We start from the raw sequence: 26,235 nt of genomic DNA on the forward strand, positions 1-26,235 counted from the left end.
AAAACAATTAAGTTGTAAGGAACAACAGATGATAGAGCGAGGTAACTGGTGTGGAACGAATTTACCAAAGCAAATGGCAATAAGTGCAACTGGGTACAACCAGTTGCACAGCTGCATTATGCTGCCCTACAAAACCAAACCACAGTAAGTAAAATTTTGGTCAAAATTGAGTTATGACAGAAACAGAACTTTTAAATGCCTGTTTTATCTTAAATTTGTTTGAGTCCAGTGTTGTTCTATCTTAGAAAAAACATGATGTCAAAATGACAGTGACTACAAAATCTAACCAAAAACCAAAGCAAATTGTAATAAGTGTACTTGTGCTCTGCCTCGTTTTCTCTGAGCTTTGGCTGCAGTTACTGCAGTCTGCCACCAAACATCCAAATTGTTAATGAATTAGGCTTCAGTGTCTGTAAATCCTGTATTCTATCTGATTTCAGGACAGTCCAAAGAAGGGATCTTTGTTTTCTCCACTGAGAACTCGTATTTACTTCATCAGTTAAACTGATCATAGTAGATAGTAATACTAGTTTGGTTACTACTGTGTTAGGCAGTTCAAGATGATACACTAACATTGATAGTGATCAATGATGTTGTTTACTTGCTCTGCTTGATCAACATCATAAACAGTGCACTATACTGTAAAAATACAAAAACTTAGGGGAAGCTTAATAGAGTTGGCCAGTCAATCAAACACAAAAGTCATCATCACAAAGCAATTTAAAGCAAAAGGCAAAAGGTTCACACAAAACACCAGCTTTACATATCTTCCACCACCACTCATAATAATGTTGTGATTATATTTCATAAGTACATAATTCCTTACCTGCACATTTTCTCTGAGATCTGTGGCCTCCCTGAGGGGCTGGGTAGAAGCTCTGAAGAGCTCATCCACTACTTTGATCCCTGTAGTCTTGGTGTTGGTGTACTCCCGGGCCTTCCTGCCCTTCCTGACAGATAGACCCCTCTTATGTGCCTTTCCTCCACCCCGCCTGTTTGTGATGGCTACATGGACAAACAGGGTGGTGTTGGGTAGGAACTCTCCTGTCAGAGATTGTAGGGGGACATGTCTATAGCCTGGCTGTAGGCACTCAAATGGGATGGTGTACTGGCCAATAAACTCATCTCCAATGTAGTCATCATCCAGCACCACAAAGCGCAGTACTGCAAGTTCAGGTAAGTTGATCTGGAATTCGAAACTCTCATCAAAAATAGGGTTGTCACCATTCTGGGACACAGTCTTGGTTCTTTGCTCAGCACAGTCAGCTGGGATACCATGAATCTCCACATATATGTAGGGCTCCACCACATCACCCTTAGCAGCGGAGCCACGAGGCTTGGGCAGATTCTGCCCGCTAATGACCTTGATGTGAAGGAGCTGGGCAGACACTCCTGGCAGGGAGTCCCGAGCATTGGCACTGAAGTAGGACACCTCTTCCCTCATGATGGCTGGCCGCAACACATACCCACAGTTGCCATTCTGCCTGAACCAGCCTAAATTGAGGTCCATCATTAGGCCCGGAGTCTGGTAGTTCATGGCCACAATCTGGCAGCCACACTTCCAGAAATCCTGGGGGTTCATGTTACTGGCATCAATCCTCATTGGTGTGGGATATACCCTGGAGAGAAAGCGCTTATTATAACAGACAAATTCTTCTGGGAACTCATTGGCAAACCTGTTTGCATCTACTTCATTGAAGGAGCAAATCTCCCAGAATTTTTGGTCCCTTTTAGAGATCTCAAAGTCCCTGAACTGGACTGACTTGCAGAGAGATACAAGATCAGATAGCTCCCTGCACAGTCTGAGTCTTTTGCAGCCCAAGCCATTTAACTGGTCCTTCTCATCGGCTCCTACTCTTCGGGACATTTCCAGACCCTCTTCCTCCTCCGTCACATCCCCTTCAGAATCAGTGCAGCTGGGCGGTAGCCTCTTGCCTTTGAGGAGGATTTTACCTTTGAGTTTCTCAGGAGAGGGAAGGTAGTTTTCCTCTTTGTTGGGTGGTTCAATGTACAGCTTGTCCCCAAGGATCTTTTTCATGTGTTGGGCCATGACCTTCTGTTGGGGGATGCAGCAGTGGGTCACCAAGCAGAGAATGAGGGGATACTCAGAGCTCTCAAAAGCATATTGGTTTATAATGTCCAGGACCTTAGATAATGCTAGCTGTGAGGCCACAGAACTACCTACATACACAACTGGTTCATTATCAGGGCCGTCCCATACAATGACCTCAATGCTTCGACAGCCCATTCTCAGTGCTCGGATGTAGCTGCTGATGTCTGATGAACCCCAGAAGTGGTCTTCCAGAAGGGAGGCATTATGTGAGGAGTTGATGTAGTAGTGGGACAGGGGCTGGGTCATATCCTGGCACACACGTTTGTGCTGGGGGTCAAAGATGTGGCATTCTGAGGAGAGGAGGTAGTGTGTGAAGCCATCAATGGAGAGGTAGCTCCTCTCCCTGCCTTCGGCAGATGGCTCAAATTTCTGAACGATATCCCTGCACATGTCCTCTGTCACACCTTCCACACCCTGCTCCACCTCTACGAACATCATCAGGTCTTTACTGTCCAGATACTCCTTGTTACTGGAGAACTGCACCAGTAAGAAGAAAATCTCTGGCCGTGTGCAGAGCTCACAGTAGGCCTCCACAAAGGTGTCCATGTTAATTGCCTCTCCATATTGGTCTTTAGCTTTCTGGAGTTCCTTGAACTTCAGTTCTATCCTGGACTCTTTCATTCCAGGGTTGAGCCCCTTGATTATCTGTGTGGCCCTGAACAGGTCTATGTGTCCTTCTTTTTCCATATCTGCTAGATCAAACACTGAGCCAATCCAGGATGTTCGTAAACTCGGTTGACTGGGCTCCACCATGTCCACGGTATGCCGGCCGTAAGACACCAGATACCTCAGGCCCATCACCCAGGTGCTGACAACATCTGCTGTACTGGCTACCAAATCTAATGACTCATAGTTATCCCCATAGATGATTGAGAAGGCGCATTCATCAGGAAACTGATCTGAGAGACCATTGCTGCGAAGAACTGGAGTTTTCTTTCCCAAACGGACTTCCTTAATGCTCTTGATCTCTAGTTTGGCCTTTTCTGAATCCTTTTTGGATGGCTCCCAACGGAGCCAGTGCATGTCTGGATCCAGAAGGAAGTAGCGGTTGTACATACGTGAGTTGGAGCGCACCTTCTTCATCTCACAACCCTCCATCATGAAGGCCATGCAAGCAGCTGTGCTGTTGATCTTGCGGTCACTCGGCATTGAGCTAAAGGAAACCGTCTTCTTCCTCACCTGCCTCTGTTTGGAACCGTCCTGTAAACACAACGGGGTAGGAGGGTTGGGGTACAGAAAATAATTCTTGGTTACACTTTGTATCTGAATTCAGGTAACAGCTGTGAATACTACATATGATAATGTATGAAATGAAACAAAAGTCTTTTACAGGACAAATTTACACCTACATACCATGGAGGGTTTTAAGGATTACAACAAAATATATAAATACATAAATAATTATATAATTAAACTCTTAAATAAATAATTAAATAAATGATTATGTAATGCTTAATAACATTCCAATTCATTCAGCGAAGCCCTCAGTCCGATCTAAAATAGCATAGAAATTGGCATTTGCCTCCATCTGTTCAGAAACAGCCAATACAGCCACTATAGCACGTACGTAAGTAAATTAATTGATTAATATTCAAATGAATTAATAAATAATTATACAAATGTAGGCTAAAAAAGGGGCTAAAAATTGACATAATACAACACTCCATCAATTTACTGCTGAGCTGCCAAATGCACAAAAATGACTACATCAGTGTATCAAAGTACTATAATGAAACATCCATTTATCAACTGCTGGGAATCTTTATTTTCTTTCTTTTTCCAAAACAGAGAGCCAACATGCTGGGGCCCATCTTTTTGGAGATGGGACACAGTGGTGGATGGGCACCATGCAGGGACTTCTTCTTTGAGATGTTTTTACATTTTTTTATAGGCCAATAGCCTGAGGGATAATTACATGCTTAATTAAAATGCACATCTCCTTGTCTAAGTCTTTTTCTATTATTATAAATTGCATAACTTCAAGTGAGGGCTTAGTAACTTCTGGGGTTTTCACTTGAAACAAAAAGTAATATATAGTAATACATGCCACATGAGGTATGTTTCTTTTTAAAACTGGGCTGCTTGCTGTAATTACAGGGTACAAAACTGGAGATACAATTTCGGCTTGGCTCAAGTCACAATGGTTTTTCATCTCTCAAATAAGTTAAAGGTTTTAAAATCAGTTTCGGATTACCTAAGAACTGCAAATTAGATTTGCTGGTTGAATATTCATTCTGTGGACAACCTCTCATAAATACATTTCTGCCAGCCAAAGTCACAATGTACTGAAATGTTTGTGAATGCTCTAAGTGGTCTGTTTCTCTACGACAACCAAGGCAAAAGCCAAACTTGTGAAAGTAGTAAAACAGATGCTCCATACACCACCTGCCATGACATGGCTGAACTTTTGCAGCTAGCTGTAGACAGCAGACAGATATTGCTGCCCTATCTCCACACAACGCTGTGGTAAGCTATATAGCCTGAATGCAGATGGCCTGGTTTAAGACTCAGAAAATGGGCTTGTTGAATAATGCATACCACAGAGAACAGTACATTAAAATCAAACCAAAACCAATCCACAAATTACTATTACATATCAAAGATTCTAGACACAAAGCCTTTGAGACTGACATTGTTGAAACTCAGACAGAAGACCAAATCTCTTGTAAAATAATTTTCTGAAAACATACACAGTGACGTGTCAGTGGAAATGTTTGTTCACTTGCAACACTTCTAATGTAAAATGAATGTAACCAAAGCCACCTAATCTCAGTCTCCTTCCTTGCTCCGTGTCTGCTGATCTTTTTTTAATTTAAAGAAAGTATGCTAGAAAGGGCAGAGGGCCACAGGGCTAAAAAGGACTAAGTATGTCTTCCCCACAAGACAATGACTGCCTGTACAGGTCTGATGGATCTCCCCAAAGCGTGGTTCAACGGTATTCACAATGAAACACCTTAGGGCCATCCATCTTCCACCTGACGGTCAGAGGCAGATGACGCCTGGCAACATCATCCCGATAAATGAGCACCACTTCACGCAAAGCCGAAGAAATGACATCATCATCACTCTCTAGTTTTGCCCTTGTTTGACAACCTCTATCTCTTTTCCCTACACATAAGCACTCAATATTGATATGTCAAATGTGTAAATCTTGATTATAAATACAGCTCATTCTTTAATGTAGATGAAAACACCTTTTATGGTCTACAGTGCCTTTACTGGCCTTACACCAGATGGTGTGCTTTGGCATAGTGATGCTAGGACCACCCAGGTCATAAGGGTTGCTCACTATGGGTTAAAACAGATTTATTCAAGCATTTATATTCTCCCCTTCAAAAATACTTGCATGCAATCGATGTGAGAACTTGTGCCAAAACCCACAGGAATATGGTAAGTAATGTACCCTTGCCAAGACTGAGGGTGAGGAGAGTGCTGTTGGTTCAGCTGGAGGGTAATACAATTCCAGCACTTTCACAGGAGTAGCCTAAGAGTGAAATGAACTTGTCAACCACTTCACATAAGAGGGACGACATTAATGCTAACCCTATCTTTGTCTCTTTTTGCTGTCTTAGTTTCATCCAAAAGATCATCTGCCCCCCCCATCCATCGAGTTTAATATCGAGGCTATAATCAACAGATCACATTTCAACCCGAATGTTGTGCCCTTTAATCTCACTAACCCATTCTTTTTGCCTCCTGTGAAAAACTGCAGTTAAAAAACTCTGGCCTATTTTTAAAACAGACCAAAAAGACAGCTGGTCTTGTGCGCTTTCTGGAGCGGTTTGCAAAATCAACCAGATGGACATCTACATTGACTGGGGTATTGGGGATATTTGAAGAAAGCTTTGTGAGACAAAAAGCAGACTGAGCGAGTGACAAGCAGGGGAAATCTATTCAGGTGGGATTGTTTACATCCCTTCTTTAGCAAAGTGCTGTAGCCACAAAGGGTCAAAGGGTATGAGTGGTAATCATGTGTCGTATTAACATGTTGTTACAATTAGCCGGACAGCCAGGCAAAACAACAAGCTCTTACCTCAGCTGCAGCCTCTCAATCAAAACCAAATGGGTAAAATATGTGTGTGCTGGGAATCATTCCACCTATCATCTACAATTGAGACCAAATGTAATTTATTAAATGCTAAATCCTAAGCACGGTGACCTATAGAGGTAAAGGATTAATTTGCCAGGTCTATAATATTTGTGTTGCTGACACATGCGTAAATAATAAAGGTCAAACAAGTCCAAAAGTATTATCATAAATTTTAATTTAATTATAATGTTGATTTCTTTGACGTTTTTAAAATGTTTGCCTTTGTATTTTCATACACATAGCTGTCTTTTTTCCCTTGGTAGAACAAGCTTCTGTTGCACTCTCCCACCTTTTTTTTCTCACAGCTCCAGAAGTCTTTCCTGTTAGAGATGTCAGTATCTCTGTTTATGTGTGTGTGCTTGAGTGCTTCTGATTTGACCGCCTGTTGCTGCTGTTGCTGCGGTGATGTGAGGGTATTTTGGTAATCCTCTACACCTCCCCCATCCCCTTTCCTGTGGTGATGCTGGCTGCTTCTGGCTGGGTCAAACACTCCCTGATGGAAGGTTGAAGCTGCTCGGGATGGACAGGCTGTGAGACGGGTCCCCAACATCCTCTGAAGGGCAGCGACATGTCACACTTGCTCTCCCTGCCGTCACTGCTGTCACACCCTGATGCTGGGTGCCGTAAGCAGTGTGGCATGAGGGACGTATCTCCAGAGAGGCAATTTATGCAAAATGAGCTTTCAGGTCGCCTGTTACAGTGCATTGACCTACTGAGTGGGTATGCTGAAACAATATCCCCTTAAAATGGGACTGTAGAGTGCAATGGAAAAACTGAGTAATTTTATGGACTTCCTATCTTTATATAATTTCATACTCAATATATTTCTGATTACACTGTATACTATCTTTAAATGCATTTGCATCTGGTTGGCTTTCCTGTAGCCACCTAGTCTGTTGTATGCCCTGGAATGCAGCACTGTCAGAAAAACTAATGTCTGCGTCATCTCTGTGGAGTGTGTTTGTGTGTGTGTGTGTGTGCGTGTGTGCGTGTGTGGGTGGGTGGGTGGGTGGGTGCAACACAAGCACCCCAACAAACAACCCCAAGGACTTCTTCCACTATCTGATCTTTGAAATGTCAGAAAGCACAAGCGAAACAAAAAAAATCATCTTGCTCTGAATGCTCCCAACTTGACTGTTCTGATACACACTGGAAAAGAATATGACAGTGTACTGTAGCTCATCAGGTGACGGCTAAAAAGGGTAAATGTTAAATGACCAGAGCACCGAGCAACTCAACCTGCTCTTGAACACATGGAAGATTAATATTTCCCGTAAAGGTCTTCCTGTGGGACTCTGGACACACTGCTTCTTTCACTAGCATGGCCCACTTTCGCCCCATCCCTCAAAACCTAAATCCATCCCACCTCCTCATCATGGCTGTGCTGGCTGTCTGCCATTCGCTACTCTTTTCTCCTCTCATATCTCAACGGGTCTGCAGAAAGAAGTCAGGCACGGCTCAGTTCCTCTCGCCCACAGAGCTACTGTGTCATTTGTGTGTGCAATGTGAATCAGTGAATAAGGCAACAGGGGAGCGTGGGTAATGGGGAGTGAAGACAGAACAGATCAGAGCAGGGCCTTCTTGATGATGTGCTCTCCACAACGTGAGTCACGGTATGTGTGTTGTGTTCGCCTGCATGTGTGCTGGAGGATCATAGGATCAGTGTCTACACACATACAGAACGCCCTGACAGACGACTAGTCACAGCTAAGCAACATTAGACATCAAATAAACACGTCAAAAGGTTGAGAAATCAAGCACACACAGACACCAAAAAACAGACGCTTTCTGTGTTCTGATGGTAAAATAATATCTTTGATGTGTTAAGTGTTAATATGTGTAACTAATCACTATTTAAATCCCACTGATATTAAAGTCAAGGCAGAACTATGTCCTCTAATGATCAGATTCATAATTTCATCAAAGCAGCTGTTGTCCTTGCAATTTTTGAGCAAGCTGAAATATTTCCAAAATCTTTATTTTTATCCACCTCAACAATGACCATAAAATTATACATCAGCGTGATATGTTTTTCCTGGCTCTCCCCACACAACGTAGGCCAACATTTCCCCTAATTTTTAATGGAAAACGAAAACAAAAATGCAACAAATCATGAAATGAATCACTTCACAGACTAAATTAGCAAGTAAAGGTCAAGGTCATCTGATATTTATGTCTATTATATATATATTTATATATATTTTTTTTTTTTGGAGCAAGCCAAACACAGTTCCCTGCAGAAAAAAAAGATGAGAAGAATCAAAGAGTTCCGGCTTTTGCCTTGAAGGATTTCACAGCTCAGTGAGCCCCAGTCTACTTGGATGAGGTAGGTGGGAGGTCATCATCAAAACAGCCCCCCTCCTCCCCCTCCTCGTTCCCTCCACAAGTCTGGGTTGCCCATCACTACCTCAAGGCAACACAGTGCCCCCTCCTTCCCACATCCAAGATAGTTACACAAACTGACATCTGAATCCTGCCACACTGAGCTTAAGGCGGCCATCATTCAGCCTCTAACAGACTCTACTTCTTACAACTGTGTAGAAAGAGGCATCCATTGGGAGAGATGGAGAGAGAAAGAGAGAAAGAGAGGTAAAGAGAATCTATGCTAAGATTGCTTATTTGCAAAGGAGATAAAGAATAAAAGATTGACAGAGATTGAGAAAGAGAGGAAGTTTAATGAGCTTAATGTTAACTTAATCTGTTTAGATGTTTTGGCAATGCTGTGCAGCTTCAATGCCAATAAAGCAAATTAAATCAAATTGAAAAACTTAATTGTCATGGGGGGAAAGAGAGAGAAAGAGATGGATGGAGAGATAAATACAATGTCAGTAACATTTTTGCCTTGGCAACATGGCATTGTTATCTGTCATGCCAATAAAGCATCTCTGTATTGAATACTGATTTTGGAAATAGGAGACATGAGGGAGGGACGCAGAGAGAAAAGAGAGAGGGAGAGGGAAAGAGAGAAAGAGAGTCAGAGGGAGAAAGAGAAGTCGGGCCTGTCACCGTTTGTCACAGTAATCTCTCGTGTGGGCGGCTGCTTGAATTTTCGCAGCGGTAGTCCTAGCTGCACATTGTGCAACTCATCGCACCATCTTAGAGTTTGCAGAACACGAACATAATGTGTGAATAGGCGAGAAAATCGAAGGCCGGGGAGGGAATTGGAGATGCGTGAATTGCGTGTGTGCAGACATGCTCGCCTTTGTCCCAGTGCACAAATGGATTTGCATTCTCATCCAGGTGGTCCTCTGCCTCAAATGTAAAGTCCCGAGTCTGCTGTTAACACTCTTTCCATGCTCAGATAATAAGTAGAAACCCCCCAGAGAACTCTGAACAAGCCAAAGACATGCCAAACAATCACACTAATTACTGGCCTACAGAGAGTGGAGGTCAATGCTATCGAGCTGTGCAAGCACAGAAATAAAGCACCAAGTGCTGCCGTCCAGCTTAGATACTTCAGTCACAGTGCATTCAGTGTTTCCACTATAGGTAGACTTCCTTTGGTCCCCTAGGTTGATCATAAATGACACAGTTTATCTCTGTAGATGACTAAACATATTTTGTGACTGTCATGGGTTGTGGGGGGTCTCCTCCACAGCAAACACTGACATTTGTATTTAGGAGTCCATTTATTTTCACTATCAGTCATGAGGCTGTTTACAGGTTCGGTCATAAATCATATCATACCTTTCTGAGTTCAAGGCACATTTGCATGCACAAATGCACTTACACATGCACGCCAATGTCAGGCTCTCCTGTGGCTTCCCTATCACACCGCCCTTGTTGTCCCCAGCTGCTTTCCTCATGCTTTCCATTGCCTCGTGCCACCAATGGGGCCACCAATGGGGCCAATTAATTCCTGCAGAACATATTTCACAAGCTGAGTTCAGGTTAGTTTGCGCAGGTACATTTGTGCATGCTTGTTGCTAAGCACAAGATGAAAGAACGAGAGAACGAGAGAAAGAGAGAGAGGGAGTCTCTTGCAGGTTCAATTCACATCCAGTTCCAGATTTCCTCACGGTGAACGTCTTATCAGTCTGTCATTGTCCTCTTCCGTGGGCAAGGTTTTCGCTGTCAATCCCAGCGTTGGTCAGCTCCCACTCGCTCTGAGTGACTGTCTATCTGTCAGGTCATGCTGGTAATTCTCTAGAAGCTGTGTTAAATAATGGCAGAACTCTCCTTTTATATGAGAGGGTGAGACACAGGAAAGGATTGTTTGTCCCCAAATTCCCCTACAGTCTCCTGCCAACTTTCCTCTCCCTGGCTTACTGGAGGATGTTTGAGGCGTGTTTTATCAGCTCACATTCATGATTTCTAACTCACACCACAAGCTCTGTGCCCTCATTCAGTTAATGCGTCCCAGAACAGAATGTGTCACCATTACAGGATTCAATTCTCACTGGGACCACCCATAAATCTAAAAATGCATGCACCCATGGTGCTGACAGGCACTTTGGACAAAATAGTCCATAAAATGACATGCTGTTGCTGTCAAATAAAAGTCTTTATATCGTAAAGCATCCAGAAGTTTTCATTACTGAAGGTGCACATGAGATTTTTGCACATTGGTGTTTTGATAATCAAGTACAAGGAAATAATTTGAACGATTTAAAGGGCTTTCAATCGCAGAAATCCACATATTTACCAAACTGGCTGTTCTGGGTTCATTTTTATACAAAAGGCATCAAAGGGGAGAGAGAGGTCTAGTGAGTATTTGCTTTGCCTCTCTTTAGTACTAAGTTTATTATTTTGCTTGTAGGCTAGGATTAGTTACTTCCTGTGCATGAAAAAAACAACTTAATTTTATCTGGGAAAACAGGCTGAAAGTATGTCGTCTCAGTTAGGAATAGGAAGCTTTTATCTACTGCAGAACTTCCTTGGGTGAGTGGGCACAGCATCTTAAGGTTCATAAGGTTTCTGTAATTCCTCCGTGAGAAAAGACTACTCAAATTTCAAAACACAAGGAGGACTGTATTATCTTATTATTCAAATAAAACCATTCGATTTAATAAACTTGTTTTTTTGTCTGTCAACACACACACAGCGCAGTGTAAGCCAGCCTTTTGGTAGCAAACTGAATGCTGAGCACCAAGCCCCTTACAGTTATCTCTATCTCCTAACTCATATCAGACATAACTATGTTTAATACTCCCCCATAGTCTGCATTGCCTTAATTAAACTGTGTTTTCTCATCTCAAAGCATTCCTCTCATTACATTCATTACCACAGTGTTTTCTCATTTTCCCAAATGGCTTTCAGCGACAGGCACCGGCTGTTGGCTGTGTTTGCCAAAGATGTGGAGGATGTGGCGGATTGAGACATGAAAGTGTGTTTGCCCAACTACTGATCATGACCTATGAAAGGATAATAGTTGACAGTTTTAGGTTGACACCTGGGTCTTGTCATCCGTCCTTTTCTCCCTGCTCATTGCTTGTCCTTTTACTCTGTCACTATTGTTTGCTCTCTCACTTCGTGTTTCTCTCTGTCACTCAATCTTTGTGTCTCGGTTCCTTCTCTGTCTCTTTCTCTACATGGATCCTTTCATACAGGACCAATAAAGAGATGAGATTGATACTGGGGAACAATTAAGGTTATACTATAGGTGTGCTGAATGTCTTCTACCCTGTGGGAAATGATCCATCACTTCCTCAACAATATCTGACAGAGGCAGCTGTTTTAAACCAGCTCACAATGAATCGTCTGCCTAAGCCTCAGGCGCAACACAAGTGGAAGCCAGAGGAATTCTTTTGGCCAAACGTATGCATACACACACAGACACAAACACAGGATGTGGAAATTTGGCCATCCTCTCCTGTTTCTTCTCAGTGTGTCTGTGTGAGACTACAGCTCACTTTGAACAGGAAGTGAGAATGTTGCAGTGACTCGTTTTGTGCCAGATGTGGCCATTCTCTGATACACTTCTAATAAAAGTTCACACAGGACCTCTCTGAAACACTGACCATACACAGCCTGCAGTCCTCCATGTTGCAGTGTGGCTGAGACTGACATGTTTATCAGAGAGTGGAAGCTGGGGAAGAGCAGGAGGCTGATGAACAATAAATGTCACCCTGCCAGTCCCGTGCCACACATCTCCACGGCATTTACCCTCCACCTCAGACACAATGCTTGTTTGAAATGACAGCCTGCCAAAAGATTACAGGCAACTCTGCAACGGGCAAATAATAAAGATGTTATCTGTGCAAGTGTAAGAAAGCAAAATGTGCTTTTCCAAGGCCCAGAAACATCAGGTACTATTGAAGGATTTGGTATGGGATGTGAAAGCATTACTGCTCTTTGACTATAAATAAAGCAATTACAGGACAATGAGGTTGCAAGTTTCCCAAAGCTCTGACTGTCCACCAGGCATTCTCAATACTTGAGTCTGTCAATGCAGCCACACAGGCATAACCTTGACTATCGTCTGCATTGCAGGGAATGGCGGGGAGAGAGAAGTGCCCCCGCCTGCCACCAGAGAGCTACGCTGCTGCTGCAGTACAGGACACCTCTGCTATATTCCTCCCCCTCCTCCACCTCACCTCGCTTTTTTCCCTCTTCTGTACTCCCTGTACGGGACTGGCGAGAGGAGGAGATAAAGGAGGAGCAACATCACATCCTGCGTTGTCCTCTGACAGATGTGCCTAATGGTCTCCACACAAACGTACATACACACTCACAACCACAGCCTGTCCTTGATAGTGATTCCCTGTTTGTCTTCAAAGGTGCACTTTGGAGAGAAATCCGCAACTGTGAAATCCAAAAAGGTTCTGTTGTCCCAGCTAAGCTGTCTCACGTACACACACATACACCTTGACCTAGGTCACTTTTGGGGACATTACACAGACTTACATTCATTTTCTGGAGACTCACACAAACCCTAACTACTGTATAACCCTAACTTTTATCACTGACTCAAAAATCAGATGTTTCCCAACTGGGGACACAGCTTTTGTCCCCAATGGATATGCAGTCCCCGATTAGCCTGACAGGCCAACATACACACACATTCATATTATTGTGGAGGTGCACAACTGCCTCCATGTGCACTACATTTACTTTCCAAACACCCACCATGTGTGTATTTTAAACATCCAGGGCCGAGAAGCTATTTAGATGGTGGAGTAGAGAAAGAAGAGAAGGAGGCTAAAATTGGCATGTGTTCAGTGAAGTCCAGTCACCTGTGTAGGTGCAGTGGACTCTGTGTGGGTAGAAGAGCCGGCAAGCTTACTATAGCACAGCACACATGGAGCCTTTGGTACAGGCTATTGTTTTCTTCCAAACGCTCGTATCTGCTCGGCGTTTGGCAAAAATAAGACTACGTCTCTGAGCAGGCTTTGATCAATGATGCATTTTCTCTCTGACACATTCCACCACGCCTGCGTCCGTGAAGCCCACTCAACTCTATAAATAATCCCCGTGAGCCTGATCTTTGGCTCGGCTCCTTCTGTCTCGTCAAGAGGCTGGCAAACCTACTCGTGGACTGTTCCAGTACCCGTGGTAAAAAAAGAACCCTGGCGTGGTATCTGCACTCGCTATCTTTGATCTACATGATGATGAGCCTTCTTACATAGCTTCTTCCCTTTTGTTTTCTATAAGATAATCATTATGTGGTTGTACAATCTTGGATCATGTTGTAAATGTTTTACATTACCTCTAAAACTTGGTCATGGTCCATTCTGTGCAATGAAACTGTGCTACTGATAATCCTCACATGGTTTTACTTCAAGATTTTAGTCCATGATTTTAATAATGTATTTTTGCATTGTGGTATTGCAACTTTTGATTACCTCATGCACCACCGGTTAAGGCTGATTAGAGATAACTAGTAAGAGCTGGTGGTGGAACTGGGCTGAATTGCTGCTGTGATAAATAACAGTTACAGTTGCAGTTAGCTTTTACTCCCAGAAGTGGACATAAATGTAGGACATGGGAGGAAGGGGGTTGGTGTTTGTGTAAATGCACAGTGAAGGGAGGGTGGAGGACACGGGAGCAGAGTGGTTCAATGTCCCCACTTTGCAGAAGAGCTCTGGGTGAAGGTGACCTTTGCGTTTGCCCGCAAAGCTTGACTGGCAGGACTGCAGCCGGGGAAATCAGGTACATCCTGATCTGAGTGGGCATGTTGGATTAATGGATTGGCAGGGGACAGGAAATGGGCGCAAAACTGAGGGTCTCTTGCATCAGGAATAAAGGAGGCGGTTGGCATTCAAGGGAAGAACAAGAAGAACAACGCTTCCTATTTTTAGGCCTGGCCTCTCTCCTTTACTGTGAAGAGGGGGAGTCAGGATTCCCTTGGAGAGAACTGAACAGCAGGAGGGGAGATGAATCTGACGAGGATGCGTAAGAAAACCATGCTGATATCCATGCCATGATACAACCTGACCCAGTTTCATCAAAGAGCCAAGACCCCCACTTCAATCTGAACTATTTTTTTCCCATACAAGGGCACACTCCTGTTTAAAGGTCATGCAAAGGAGTCAAAAAGAAGGAGGACAAGGACCAGTGGGAAGATGAAGCCCTGAATCTGCTATGGTGTTCTTTTAAAAAAATCAGCTATTCAGCCATCCTGAGCTAAAGCAAGTACTGCATTGTGTCACCTACACTATGACCAGAGTCATTTCTCATGCTGTCCCTGTTTCTTAAGCATGATTGTTATTCTCAGCATAGTGGGGATGCGGTAGGCAAAAAACAATCTACAGATTATAAACACTCTTTTGCAATGCTATTCTCTGGGGCTCTTTGGTATGAAAAATGCTGTATGAAGACCTGCTGCATTATTGTAAAGAAAAATTAGTGGATAGTCAAGCGTCTTGGCCACAATCCTCACAGGACTGGGCTCCACGAAACCTACGATTTCAGTATGCTTTTCAAAGAGTGAGAAAACGTGTTCTGTAGATTTATTTTACTTAAATACACGTAGTCTGTCTTTCGAGAAAGAATAATTCACTTTTTCCCTCAGTGGTTGTATGTGTTCTGCCTTGTAATGCAGCTTCAAAAGTGATCATCTCAATACTATAACACTACCCTAGTACCAAGATCCCAACACACAACACATACAATCCCACACAGCTTCAGAGGGATTCTGAAATCCATATCAAAGGGAGGAAGCACCTATAATGAGTTTCATACGTGAGTGAGGCATCATTAAGTTATTTTTGTCCTCTGTTACGTTATCTCTTCATGTGGTTGATTTTACAGCCCCCTGTGGAGTACAAAAAAAGTAGATTTGTAAGCATTCAGCCAGCAGCTCCAGAAGCAGTAGTTCTGGCCACAGTACCACATCAGTGTTTAACGGTAGACCTGCCCCGGCTGGGCCCTCAGCCCCCATCATCCCCACTCGCTGTGGGAAGCTCCAAGGACTGTTGCCGGAAGAGTGACTGGGGACAACTTTGTCCCAAATAGCATGATTCCAGTGAAGACTGAAAACTACAACTTCCTCACATCCTCCTCTGTCGTTCCACAGTCACACACAAACATAGATGGAGGCCTTATTTCAAAGGTGGAAACTATGCCCAAAGTCACAGCATTACTCACATCTCTCCAAGGACAACAACGGCTATTGTTGGGCATTTGCTTAATTATGGAGCACAAAAAAAGTGCTGAATGTGGAACACGGTGTCCTTCGAAAAAAATAAAAATAAAAATCCCACTGCGGAGTGACTGTTTTGACATACCAGGCTGGAGTGTGTGGGTGTTACAAGGGCAAAGTGGGGGGAACTAGGGTCAGAACAGCTGTTGAGGGCTTCAGGGTGGGGAGAGGCAGCGGGAAAGAGAAGCACAAAACAAAGGTCCATTAATTCAAATGAACAATTTCCCCCTGCAGTGACAAATCCCACTCCACTATGGCTTAAATAAAGATTCTGCTTTTAACAATGGAAGACCTAATAATTATTCTACCTTGAAACCCCCCCCCCCCTACATATTTCGTGTACTCTAACACGTGTATTGAATAAAATTGTATGTGAGCTTGAAAATTCAATTCACTTTCTCTCTGAACAGAAAAATCTTCTCCAGCTTAGTGAACTGAGCAGCATTATGCCACTCTACCGGATGGTCACATGCAGTAGGGATCCTACAGGGCACTCCTCTCTTCATCCATCTGCTGTTGTCACTCGACCCCTCCTTTCCTTTCCTGTCCTTCCTTCCATCCTTCCCTTCTCCCTCCCTATTGGCATCTCTTTACCAGGTCTTAACAGTTTCATCTGCAGAATGTACCATTCTCAGCACAGTTAAGTATGACCCTAAATTGTATTGTGTTTTTGTTGTTTCTCTCTGCCTGTGCTGTTTAGTAGAAGTTGTTCATTCACTGGGCCATGCAAGTCGAAGCTTCATTGTCACTTCCTGTACAAAGGGCTTACTGCAATTTCACATGCTGCATCGGTGAGCATCCTCGCTGATTTACCACACTCATTAAGGACAACAGCAATGACAGCTCTGCACTGCTCCACTATACAGGCTTAATGTGCAGGAGGGAATTTAACGCTGCAGCGAGGTGATATAATAATACAACAAAAACATGTTTGCATTGGATATTAGGAGAAAGCATAAAGGCCTTCTTCAATTGTTTCTATCTCTGTGCATCCTTATTTTCTTTAGCTCTCTGTTTGCATTGGGAGGGCACCTGAAGGACAAGAAGTGACACACACACACACACACACACACACACACACACACACACACACACACACACACACACACACACACACACACACACACACACACACACACACACACACACACACACACACACACACACACACACACACACACACACACACACACACACACACACACACACACGACATAATGCAAATGCTCAGTAGCTAATCTGATCAAACATACTGGAGACAGAAAAAGCAGCTACATAATCCTAAGATTGTCATCAGTGTGCAAACATTATGTTAGAGCAGGACTCTAGGAAGAGGAGACAAGGAATTTGTTCACTTCAATAAAAAGCAGGAGGCTAACCACCACATATATACATACATATTATATAGCTCTGCAGCAGCGAGCAGGAGGGGGTACCTTCTAGCAAAACACTTTTCATCACATCATTCATTCTATTGATTTAAGAAATGCCTCCCTAAGTGTGCCCACACCATAACTAGCACCATCTGCATCCTGTCCTTCATACACAGCTCATTTTTTCATGAGCTACGAGTGTGCAACGTTGTCAAGCAAAATGCAGTTGACTATGTTTGAACCCAGATTACAATCAACTGCCAATTTCTAGTGAACAGGTAATTGAAATTCATCAGCAGTGACCTTTCTTCAGGGGAGTTAGGCATAGCTGCATCCAGCATTCTATTTTATTCACAAACCTGTCTGTGACAGATAACAGAGACATTATGAGCAGGAAAAGAAGATGAGACCTACCACATAGAGAAAGTTCTTTCTTTTTTTTGCATATTGTCGACACATTAATTAAATGATAATGTCAGAAACAGGGGGATATCAGAGGTAAAGCAGATAGCTGGACTCATCAGGTGATGAATGAAAATACTTTGCTACATAAATAAATAGATAAAAGGGGCATATTAGCAGGTGTATTGGTATGCTGAATATTAATTTCCATCTAATTGAGTGAAAGTTCAGACAAAGGAACATTGTAAACCACATTTTACAAAACAGAAGAATCAGGACTTTATCAGTTATATTGTACCGGGTTCCTTTTCTCTGACTGGCTCTATAGCTGCTGCTGTTTCAGTTCTCCTCAGACTACAAGGTCGTACTAACAGCAGGTATCTCAGTTTTGGGAATCCCTGCATCTTGCTAAACCCATAAGGCCACATTCAGACACCACAAAGGCCTATCCAAAAAGACAGGGTAACCTGCAATGGACCAGGAGACAAACTAAATAGAGGGGTGAGTAGAGCCCTAAAGTGGCCTGATCTGCTTCCCTCCGTCACGAGAAGAGAGAAGCCTTTTCAGATAAAGCATTATGTTATTCCTCTCTAGAAGAAGCTTAGCCCACTGACATTCATACAACTATTCAGTGTAAGGGCTTAAATGTTCTGTGCAGACTAAGAAGTCAGCATTCCCACCCACCTCCTTCCCAAATATTGTAAAACTATATAATACCTTGTTTTCACCTACACTAAACATTTTTTTTCTGTTTCAATGTACAAATGGGCAAAGACTACTGTTGCTGTTAAAAGAGGGAAACAAATGCTTATCAAGATAACTGATAAGAGTTGAGGCATAAACAGCCAACTGATGTTGAGAGTGACAGAACATGCAAAATACGTTGCTAAATTTAACACTATATTTTCAGTTATGATAGTTATGATAGTTATGATAGTTATGATATATATATATATATATATATATATATATATATATATATATATATATATATATATATATATATACACACATCATGTGTTCATTCAGAATTCCTGCTCCAATTCATTAATTTGCGATGTAGAGAGAAATGTGCAAAGGTTAATAGAGTGGCCTGGTTGCCTAGCAACTTAGAGATGCCTTTCATTTGTTAATTTACACTCAAAGAAGGTCAGTGATTCAAGAGCCACCTGGAGAAGTAGTGACTGTGATCTGACACAAAAGAACAAGAAGGGTCTGGAAATATGGACATGTACAGGAAGGAAGATCATTTCTGAAAGCACTTACTACTTTGCAACCTTTTGTGAACTCTTTATATTTTACCTTAATGTAATCTCCATCATCTATTTGATATTTGTATTATTCATATGTAACCTTTAACTCACCAGGTTAAAGTCTCATTAAATTAAAAGCATTACAGTACACAACAAACACTATCAGCAGTTACATAACTTATTTACAAGACACAAGAGGATAGAAGTCCTTTTTTATAATTTTGGCGATAAAAGAAGACAAACGAACAGCTGTAAACCTTTATCATTTGACACATTCAGCATTTATGGTTTGCTGCTCAGGCTTACACCTGAAACTTAAGTGAAATAAAACGGATTCTACAAGGAAATGTAGTTTTGGATGAAGAGCATCAACCAAAAAAATACCTCGAATGCAGGTGAAACAAAAGCCTGGCTCAGTAACAGAACACAAGAGAGCTAAAAGCTACTGTGCACCACTCACTGAGCTTAGTACATCCAGTTCCTGAGCTGTGCAGAGGTGGTCTGAAGGACACCAAACTCAGTGTATACCATTGGTGCATGAGGAAAGCAATGGACAAGGCAAAATGAGTCATCCTGTTTTAACTGTTTACCTGAACACTGTGAAAATGCAGAGAGGAATCAAAACACAGGTTGACAGGAGTGTGAGAGTAGGTAGGTGAAGCTGTGGGTGTTTGCTTGTACGTTTTCCAGCACATTGGATATTTTTGACAAAGGGCTGAAAAGCGCTAAGGGTGCATAGATGGAGCTCTGTTGGGAAGCAAAAAAATAAAAATGAAATCACACATTTTTCCTCACTCTATGCTTGATGTTCTCATCTATCTGTCAGGATTCATTTCAGTTACACGCACACACACACACACACATCTATCAGATAATGTTACAACAGTACGGATGCAGGGAGGAAGGAGTGACGGAAAGCTGTCTTTAGACGAGCTCAACACCATCAAGAAACTATTAGCGAGCATAGAGACTCTCTCTCTCTCTGTTGTTGTGTTTCTATATAAGTGATGAGTCAGCACGATGCAAGCATGCAAAGTAAAGCAGCATTCACAAAAGCCTGCTGCAATATCACATCAGTCGGTCAAAGGACATTGAACAGCCTCAGAGCATGTGCATTTTTCACCCTCTTAGCCTTTAGGTCACTGTTTGTCCTTTAAGGCACTGTCCAGCTGTCAGTTTGTCTCTTCCCCAGAGAGCCACATCCCTCATCTCTCCATAACAAAGCCAGACGCATACAGAAAACCTTATGAGGCATTACCTCACAGATGTCTTTTGCCTCCTCTGTGTGTGTGTCTCTCTCTCATGCGCACACACAAACAGCCAGGGATCTGCTAAACAGTTGACTCGCCACTTTTTCCGGCTGATTGTTCAGCTTTCGGCTTCTGCTTTTTTAAGTGAAGACAAAACAATTTCCAGCTGCACATCCTCTTTCACTTTCTGTCATGCTCTTCAACCAGACAAAGCCGAGATTCTGTAACTAGACACAAATAAAACAGGCAAAAATGTGACAGCTCAGAAAAAACAAAGAGTTTACATGAGGGCTCCAGTATCATCTCGGTCTGGTGAGTATTTTGGCATGTCATAAGCTCAACAGAGGTTCTATCTGGTACCACCCATTAAACTAAAATGACCTTAGTCGGGTAAAGCACTAGTCTTCATAATGCTTTACATCACAGTGCTATTTTTAATTAAATGGCCTCCTTCGCCCTGTAAAAAAGAGCATGCAGGAGTGCTCAAATGACAGCGGGCTGACAAGGCTTATGGGCATCATCACAGGCTTATTTTCCCCCACAGATATCATTGATGATCGCAGTCACACACTGCAGCCTACTTGAGCTTTAATCAACAACAGAATGAATTTTGATGAATAACTTGAGTGGAAAATCTCTGGTGGAACCAGTCAGGTGGTGCTGCATGTTGAGTCTATTTATGGGGAATTGATAAGAACATAGAGACACAATGGATGTTTGACCAGAGATATGAAGCGAAGTGTCTCCTCCATCAAGCATCTTGCAAACGTTAAGAAATTTAGGAGCAATATTTCTCATTGATATGCAAAGCAGAAATGTTTTTGATCACTTTCCGCTACCTGGCTAGACTATAAATAAACTGTGTTGAAATGACTTGCATTCCCACTCTCCAGCCAAAAAAGATTTAATTAGAGGATTATTTGTCTTGTTTACTGCCCGTGTCGTTGTGTTCAGCAGTTTTCGGAGAGTCGATTGAGGGGGTGTGGGGGGGGAGAAGAAATTTAGGACTGATATTTCTGATTGATATGCAAGCGGCAATGGCACTTACAGAGAGCAAGCTAGACTATCACTTCAATAGTTCTGGAAACTATGATCATTATTTACACCTGCAAACGTTCTGTACAAGCTGCTTTCATACCACTATTATATGACAAAAAAGACACTGCACATTTTTATTATTTCTAAAGCACAAAAAAATGTAAATATGTTGAATAGGATATTATGGAAATAATGTTTCAAGCTGATGGGGACCCAACCCTTTCAGCAGGGTCTCAGGTAAATGACTGATATTTAAAATAACGTTCAGCTGTCAGTAGACTATTAATCCAAAAGTTACCTGCTATCTCTGTTCGACTGTGATTTTCCACTGCTGACAGGATGTGGAGTTCCAAAAGTTGATGTTATTACAAGATTCAGATTGTTTCCTGTTTAACTGTGTCAAGTCTGGGTACCACTCTAGTATTTCCTTTTCATTTTAGTTGTCTCTATGCTGATATTGATTGCCAACAAACAGCACATTGCAAATTTTCCCCCTGATGTTTCAATTTTACCAAAATACACAAACACATAGTGAGCGACAAAAGGAAAACATGGTTTTAAATATTTCATCTAGTTTTAATAGTATTTAGATTTAGTTTGAATTTATTTAGAGTTTGTGGCCCTCTTATTGTGCATTGCTTAATGACAGGGCCCCCGGCCTACGTGGCCCCTCCACCTCGTGGGCACTGCAGGGATATACTTCAAAACCCCAGCAAAACCAGGCCACTACTCCAATTTATTTCCAGTCAAGAGCTCCATCAATAGGGGATGTAGCAATTGACCTGATACTGCAAGCACGCTAATGACCCTACATACATGACAGCCATAACATATAGAGGTATTGCACAAGGCAGGGCAGGCAAACACACTGTCACATCCACGCTGGCGATCACAACTCCTGTCCGTCTGAAATCAATACTTGAAATGGGGGGAGGAGATTGTGGATATGCTTGGCGCAAGCCTGGCTGGCAGATGCTTATGACTGATAGCTGGCTGCAAGTTTCCTATATCACTTATGCAGCGTTGACTCTGGGAAATGTGATCCTCCTTCCTCTCCTCCCCTATCTCTCTCTTGTCTGGCAGTAGGTCGGGGAACAAGAGGGAGGGGCCGAGTGGGAGAAGAGGGAGGAGTAGCACATCCTCTTACAAGGACAAACTCCTGCGCGGACAGGAGAGCATTTAACAACATTAGCAACCAGCCCACGTGTCTGTGTGTGTCTGAATGTATGCTTGTGCTTGTAGCCTGGAGTTGTCCTGGGATGTGTAGTTTGGCCTTCACCTGTGTTCCACTCCAGTACTCCAGTAGCATCACTGTTTGATAAACTAGCCTCTAATCGGATTGCTTTGCAGTTATCTGCTAATCTAATGGCGCCTGCCTAGCCTCAAGATTTAGCGGACCATCACGTTGACCTCCCACTCCACCCTCGAGTTCTTCCATCCCTCCTTCCCATTTGTTTTCCTGCACCATCCCTCTGTGTCGCTCTCTGTCTTGTAAACACCCGTCACCCCCTCCAGCTTTCACCTTGACCTCTCCAGACTTGTGCTAGCTCGCACACTCTCTCCAGCATTGCCTGAATTTTTTCTTTCTCGTTCTCCCGACTTGTTTGTTTTCCTTTCCCTCATTTGTGGAACATCAAAATATCCCCCACCAGCCTAACAATTTGGATTTTATTTTTTTGCTCACTTTCCTTGCATCTTTATCCAGACTTAGATTACCTCCCATTCTGTAATCTCTGTTCTTTGCCTCCCCTCCCTCGGCTCTCTCTGTGATAGTAGGCAGCTCCACTGAGGTGCCACTGTCTGAGTTGGCACTGGTGTTTACACACACACACACACACACACACACACACACACACACACACACACACACACACACACACACACACACACACACACACACACACACACACACACACACACACACACACACACACACACACACACACACACACACACACACACACACACACACACACACACACACACACACACACACACACTTTGGGCGTATGGGTCTCTGGAGTCTGGAGTGTATGAGTGTGTGTATTGAGTGTGTGTATTGAGTGTATGGTATGAGAGAGGCTGCACCATAGGGGCTGGTGTTGTCATCAGCGACGTGAATGCTTCTTCACATAAGCAATAACACACACATATACACACACACAGACACACACACACACACACACACACACACACACAACCCTTCTCACAGCCACAAGCCATGTAAACAAAGACAGGCAAATGGAGAATCGCACACCTGTTCCCAACACTTAAACACACACAGGCACATATGCAAGGCCTGAGGGAGTTTTATCAATCTCTGCGTGAGGTGTCTGTGAATAAAGTGTGAACACTAATTACCTGAGGTGATGAGGATAACTGACACGCATTAGATATGTCTGTGTGGCTGTGTTTTTTTTCTCATTTAGCAGATTCAGTTTCCTGGAATACTTCCTGTGTTTCTCGGAAACCAAACGTCAATCGAAAACAAAAGCAATAATCTTTGATCATCAGTAGAAACACTTTGAACAAACACTCACCTAAATTGAGTAAATAAAGGTCTTTAATAAAGATAAAGGGGAGCAGTAATTCTGGCAATAAGGGGTTCTTAGAAAAAGGCTGGCTTAGAGAGATGAGGGTTATCTATTTGACATTATTGGGCATGTCCTTTTTTTGCTTATTTTGTTCAGTTTCCTGCCCTCAATTAGTCGCTCAAGATTCAACGATTCAAAGCTTATGGGGAACAAATTGCACTAAACAATTAAATATCCAATTTACTGTCCTCTCTTACAGTCTACTCCAAAAAACCCTATAATACCTACTCCACTCAAAAATGTGCTTCGCTTATTGTTATTTCACTTAGATGCTTGACCCTCATTGTGCAAAATGATGTTTGTGCATCAGTCACACTCATGTCAAGGTCTGACCCAGCTGACCTGTTATGAGAGGAAAGCCGCATTGTCCAACCCGCAAATAATATGCATTAATCAACCACCCAAACCCGACCCGCAAACTGAAAGCTTTAGCCTAGACCACAGCAAAGTCAGTGAGCACTAAGCTACAAATACCACTCACAACTCAAAGGTGAAACCTCAACACCCTAAAAAACAAGCACTGACCAAAACCACAATTGTAAATTGATGATAAAGGTGTCTGTGTGTGTGTGTGTGTGTGTGTGTGTGTGTATGTGTGTTTGTGTTATTGCAACTTACATTGTACACAATGTTCCTGTAAGTTATTTATAACACTGCTTTGTCATTTTTTGACCTGCCCACTCGAACCTGTGATGTTTTCTAGTAAGCTTACCCAAATCGGGGTCGAATTTGACACCAGAATCCTGTTTTCACATTATTCTGCTAAAAAGGGGGAAGGTTACTCTGCTCAAGTTCAATCTGAGTTTAAGACATGTACCATTTGAGACATTTCAACTAGTTTGGAAGCCAATCATACTCCAATACGTGACCAACACAAGTGTAATGTGGAAGCTTGAGGACTCCAGTGAAGTAAAATACATCTTTCATCCAGCAGTAACATTTTTTAAATTAAAAATATTATTGAGTTTTCAGAAAGGGAGAAGAGTTGGGTGTAATTTTAAGAACCTCTCACTAGGTTATTGAACCTTTTACTGAAGAAACCATATCAGAGACAAATAATTATTCAAGTTTTTTCAAAGAGTATTTTTGTATCTCTTAAAACAAGTCTGGAGGGGATCTTCACTTTATTTGATTTTTTTTATTAAGGAAAAATTCAAATATAAAACTGCAATAAGATTGTGACGTAAAGGAGAATGTCAAGTTTCAATAGGTAACACAACATAAAGACAAACACATATTTCAGTGATTATGTGAGTATGTGTGTGTATGTTACATGTGTATTCATACCTGTGAGTGTCTGTTTTAATTTCAATCATAATTTATTATATTTGAAAATGGACAGGGTACATTAATCAACATTCAAACAAATATAAATGTGTTAGCCAACAGGGTAGTTTTCATGGGCAGTCCCTTTGCCTGATGATGTACAATAGGTAAGAGCATGATACAATGTGATAAAAAGCATACAACAGTTAATGCAGTAATTATACAATGTGTATGTTGAGAGAGAGTTTAGCTTTCTGTTTCTGATTTGGTTTCTATTTGGTTGTGGATATATTCCCTCAGTATGTTGGGTAAACAATGAGGGTGACTTCAAGAAAACTGTGAAAACCCCCCAAAAAAGAGAAGTTAAATTTGGGACAAAAATACAATTCCTGAAAGCAAAAGCAGAGAATCAATCGGTTCCTTCTTCAGCAAGTCCCTAAAACATGAAACTAAGAAAGAGAAGAAGAAAGAACATAGACAACTACTGTGCTGCAGCTTTGATTTCAAACCCATTGTGTAACTAATATATTGTGGTTGTAACTTAATAAAAGAATAAAGTAGATAATTATGAGTCATCTTGTTTTTATTCTTGTTGTTTTTATTATTTAATCTGGGAATAAATCATTTCAAAGTGTAATTGTTTTTGCACTAGATTATATTGATCACCCACATAAATGCAAACAAGCATGCTTCTATGTATATATACAGTACATACATGTATGGTGTCTATGTATGACAGAAAATCTCACACACACTATGACACAAACGCACACACACTTACACCGCTGTGCTTTGTCTAACAAGCTCTTCATTTCAAGACAGCGTATCATGATTGCCAAACAACACACATTCGTAAGAGGCCGTCTTTGTCATTTCAGTCCACTCATAGACCGAGAGACGAGAACTAGACAGGTTAAATGAGGACAGGAAGATGGAGGAGGAGCACTCTCATGGCTTCACTGAAGCATGTGCATGCAAAATGTATGGCTTCGTATCTTCACTCTCTCTGCCTTCATCTCCGCCTCACTTTGCTGTTTCTCTCTCTCTGCATCCTCCTGCTTCGTGACTGGGCTTTTGGGAGAAGACTGCAGTCCGCCCTGTTCAGGATTACTTCCAACTGAAGGTGTTAATGGCCTATAGCTGTAGAACAGACCATGCCCTCTCAGTTGATCTATTTCTCCATATCAATCCCTCTACCTTTTCTTTACTATTTTCACCATCTCTGACTGACTCTCTTCTTCTTTTCCTCTCCTCTCCTCTCCCTAGTGTTTCC

At 42.3% G+C, this 26,235-nt stretch overlaps 1 protein-coding gene across 1 annotated transcript in view; it reads right to left on the minus strand.

The window, feature by feature from the left end:
• The window catches only part of plcl5 (phospholipase C like 5), a 126,777-nt gene that overhangs the window by 24,659 nt on the left and 75,883 nt on the right, over positions 1-26,235 (minus strand). Inside the window, 1 exon segment of the mRNA XM_062438515.1 lies at positions 827-3,313. Within this exon segment, the coding sequence (XP_062294499.1) occupies positions 827-3,313 (2,487 nt within the window).

This window comes from Scomber scombrus, chromosome 18 (genome assembly GCF_963691925.1).
Source record: "Scomber scombrus chromosome 18, fScoSco1.1, whole genome shotgun sequence".
In the NCBI taxonomy this organism is placed as follows: domain Eukaryota; kingdom Metazoa; phylum Chordata; class Actinopteri; order Scombriformes; family Scombridae; genus Scomber; species Scomber scombrus.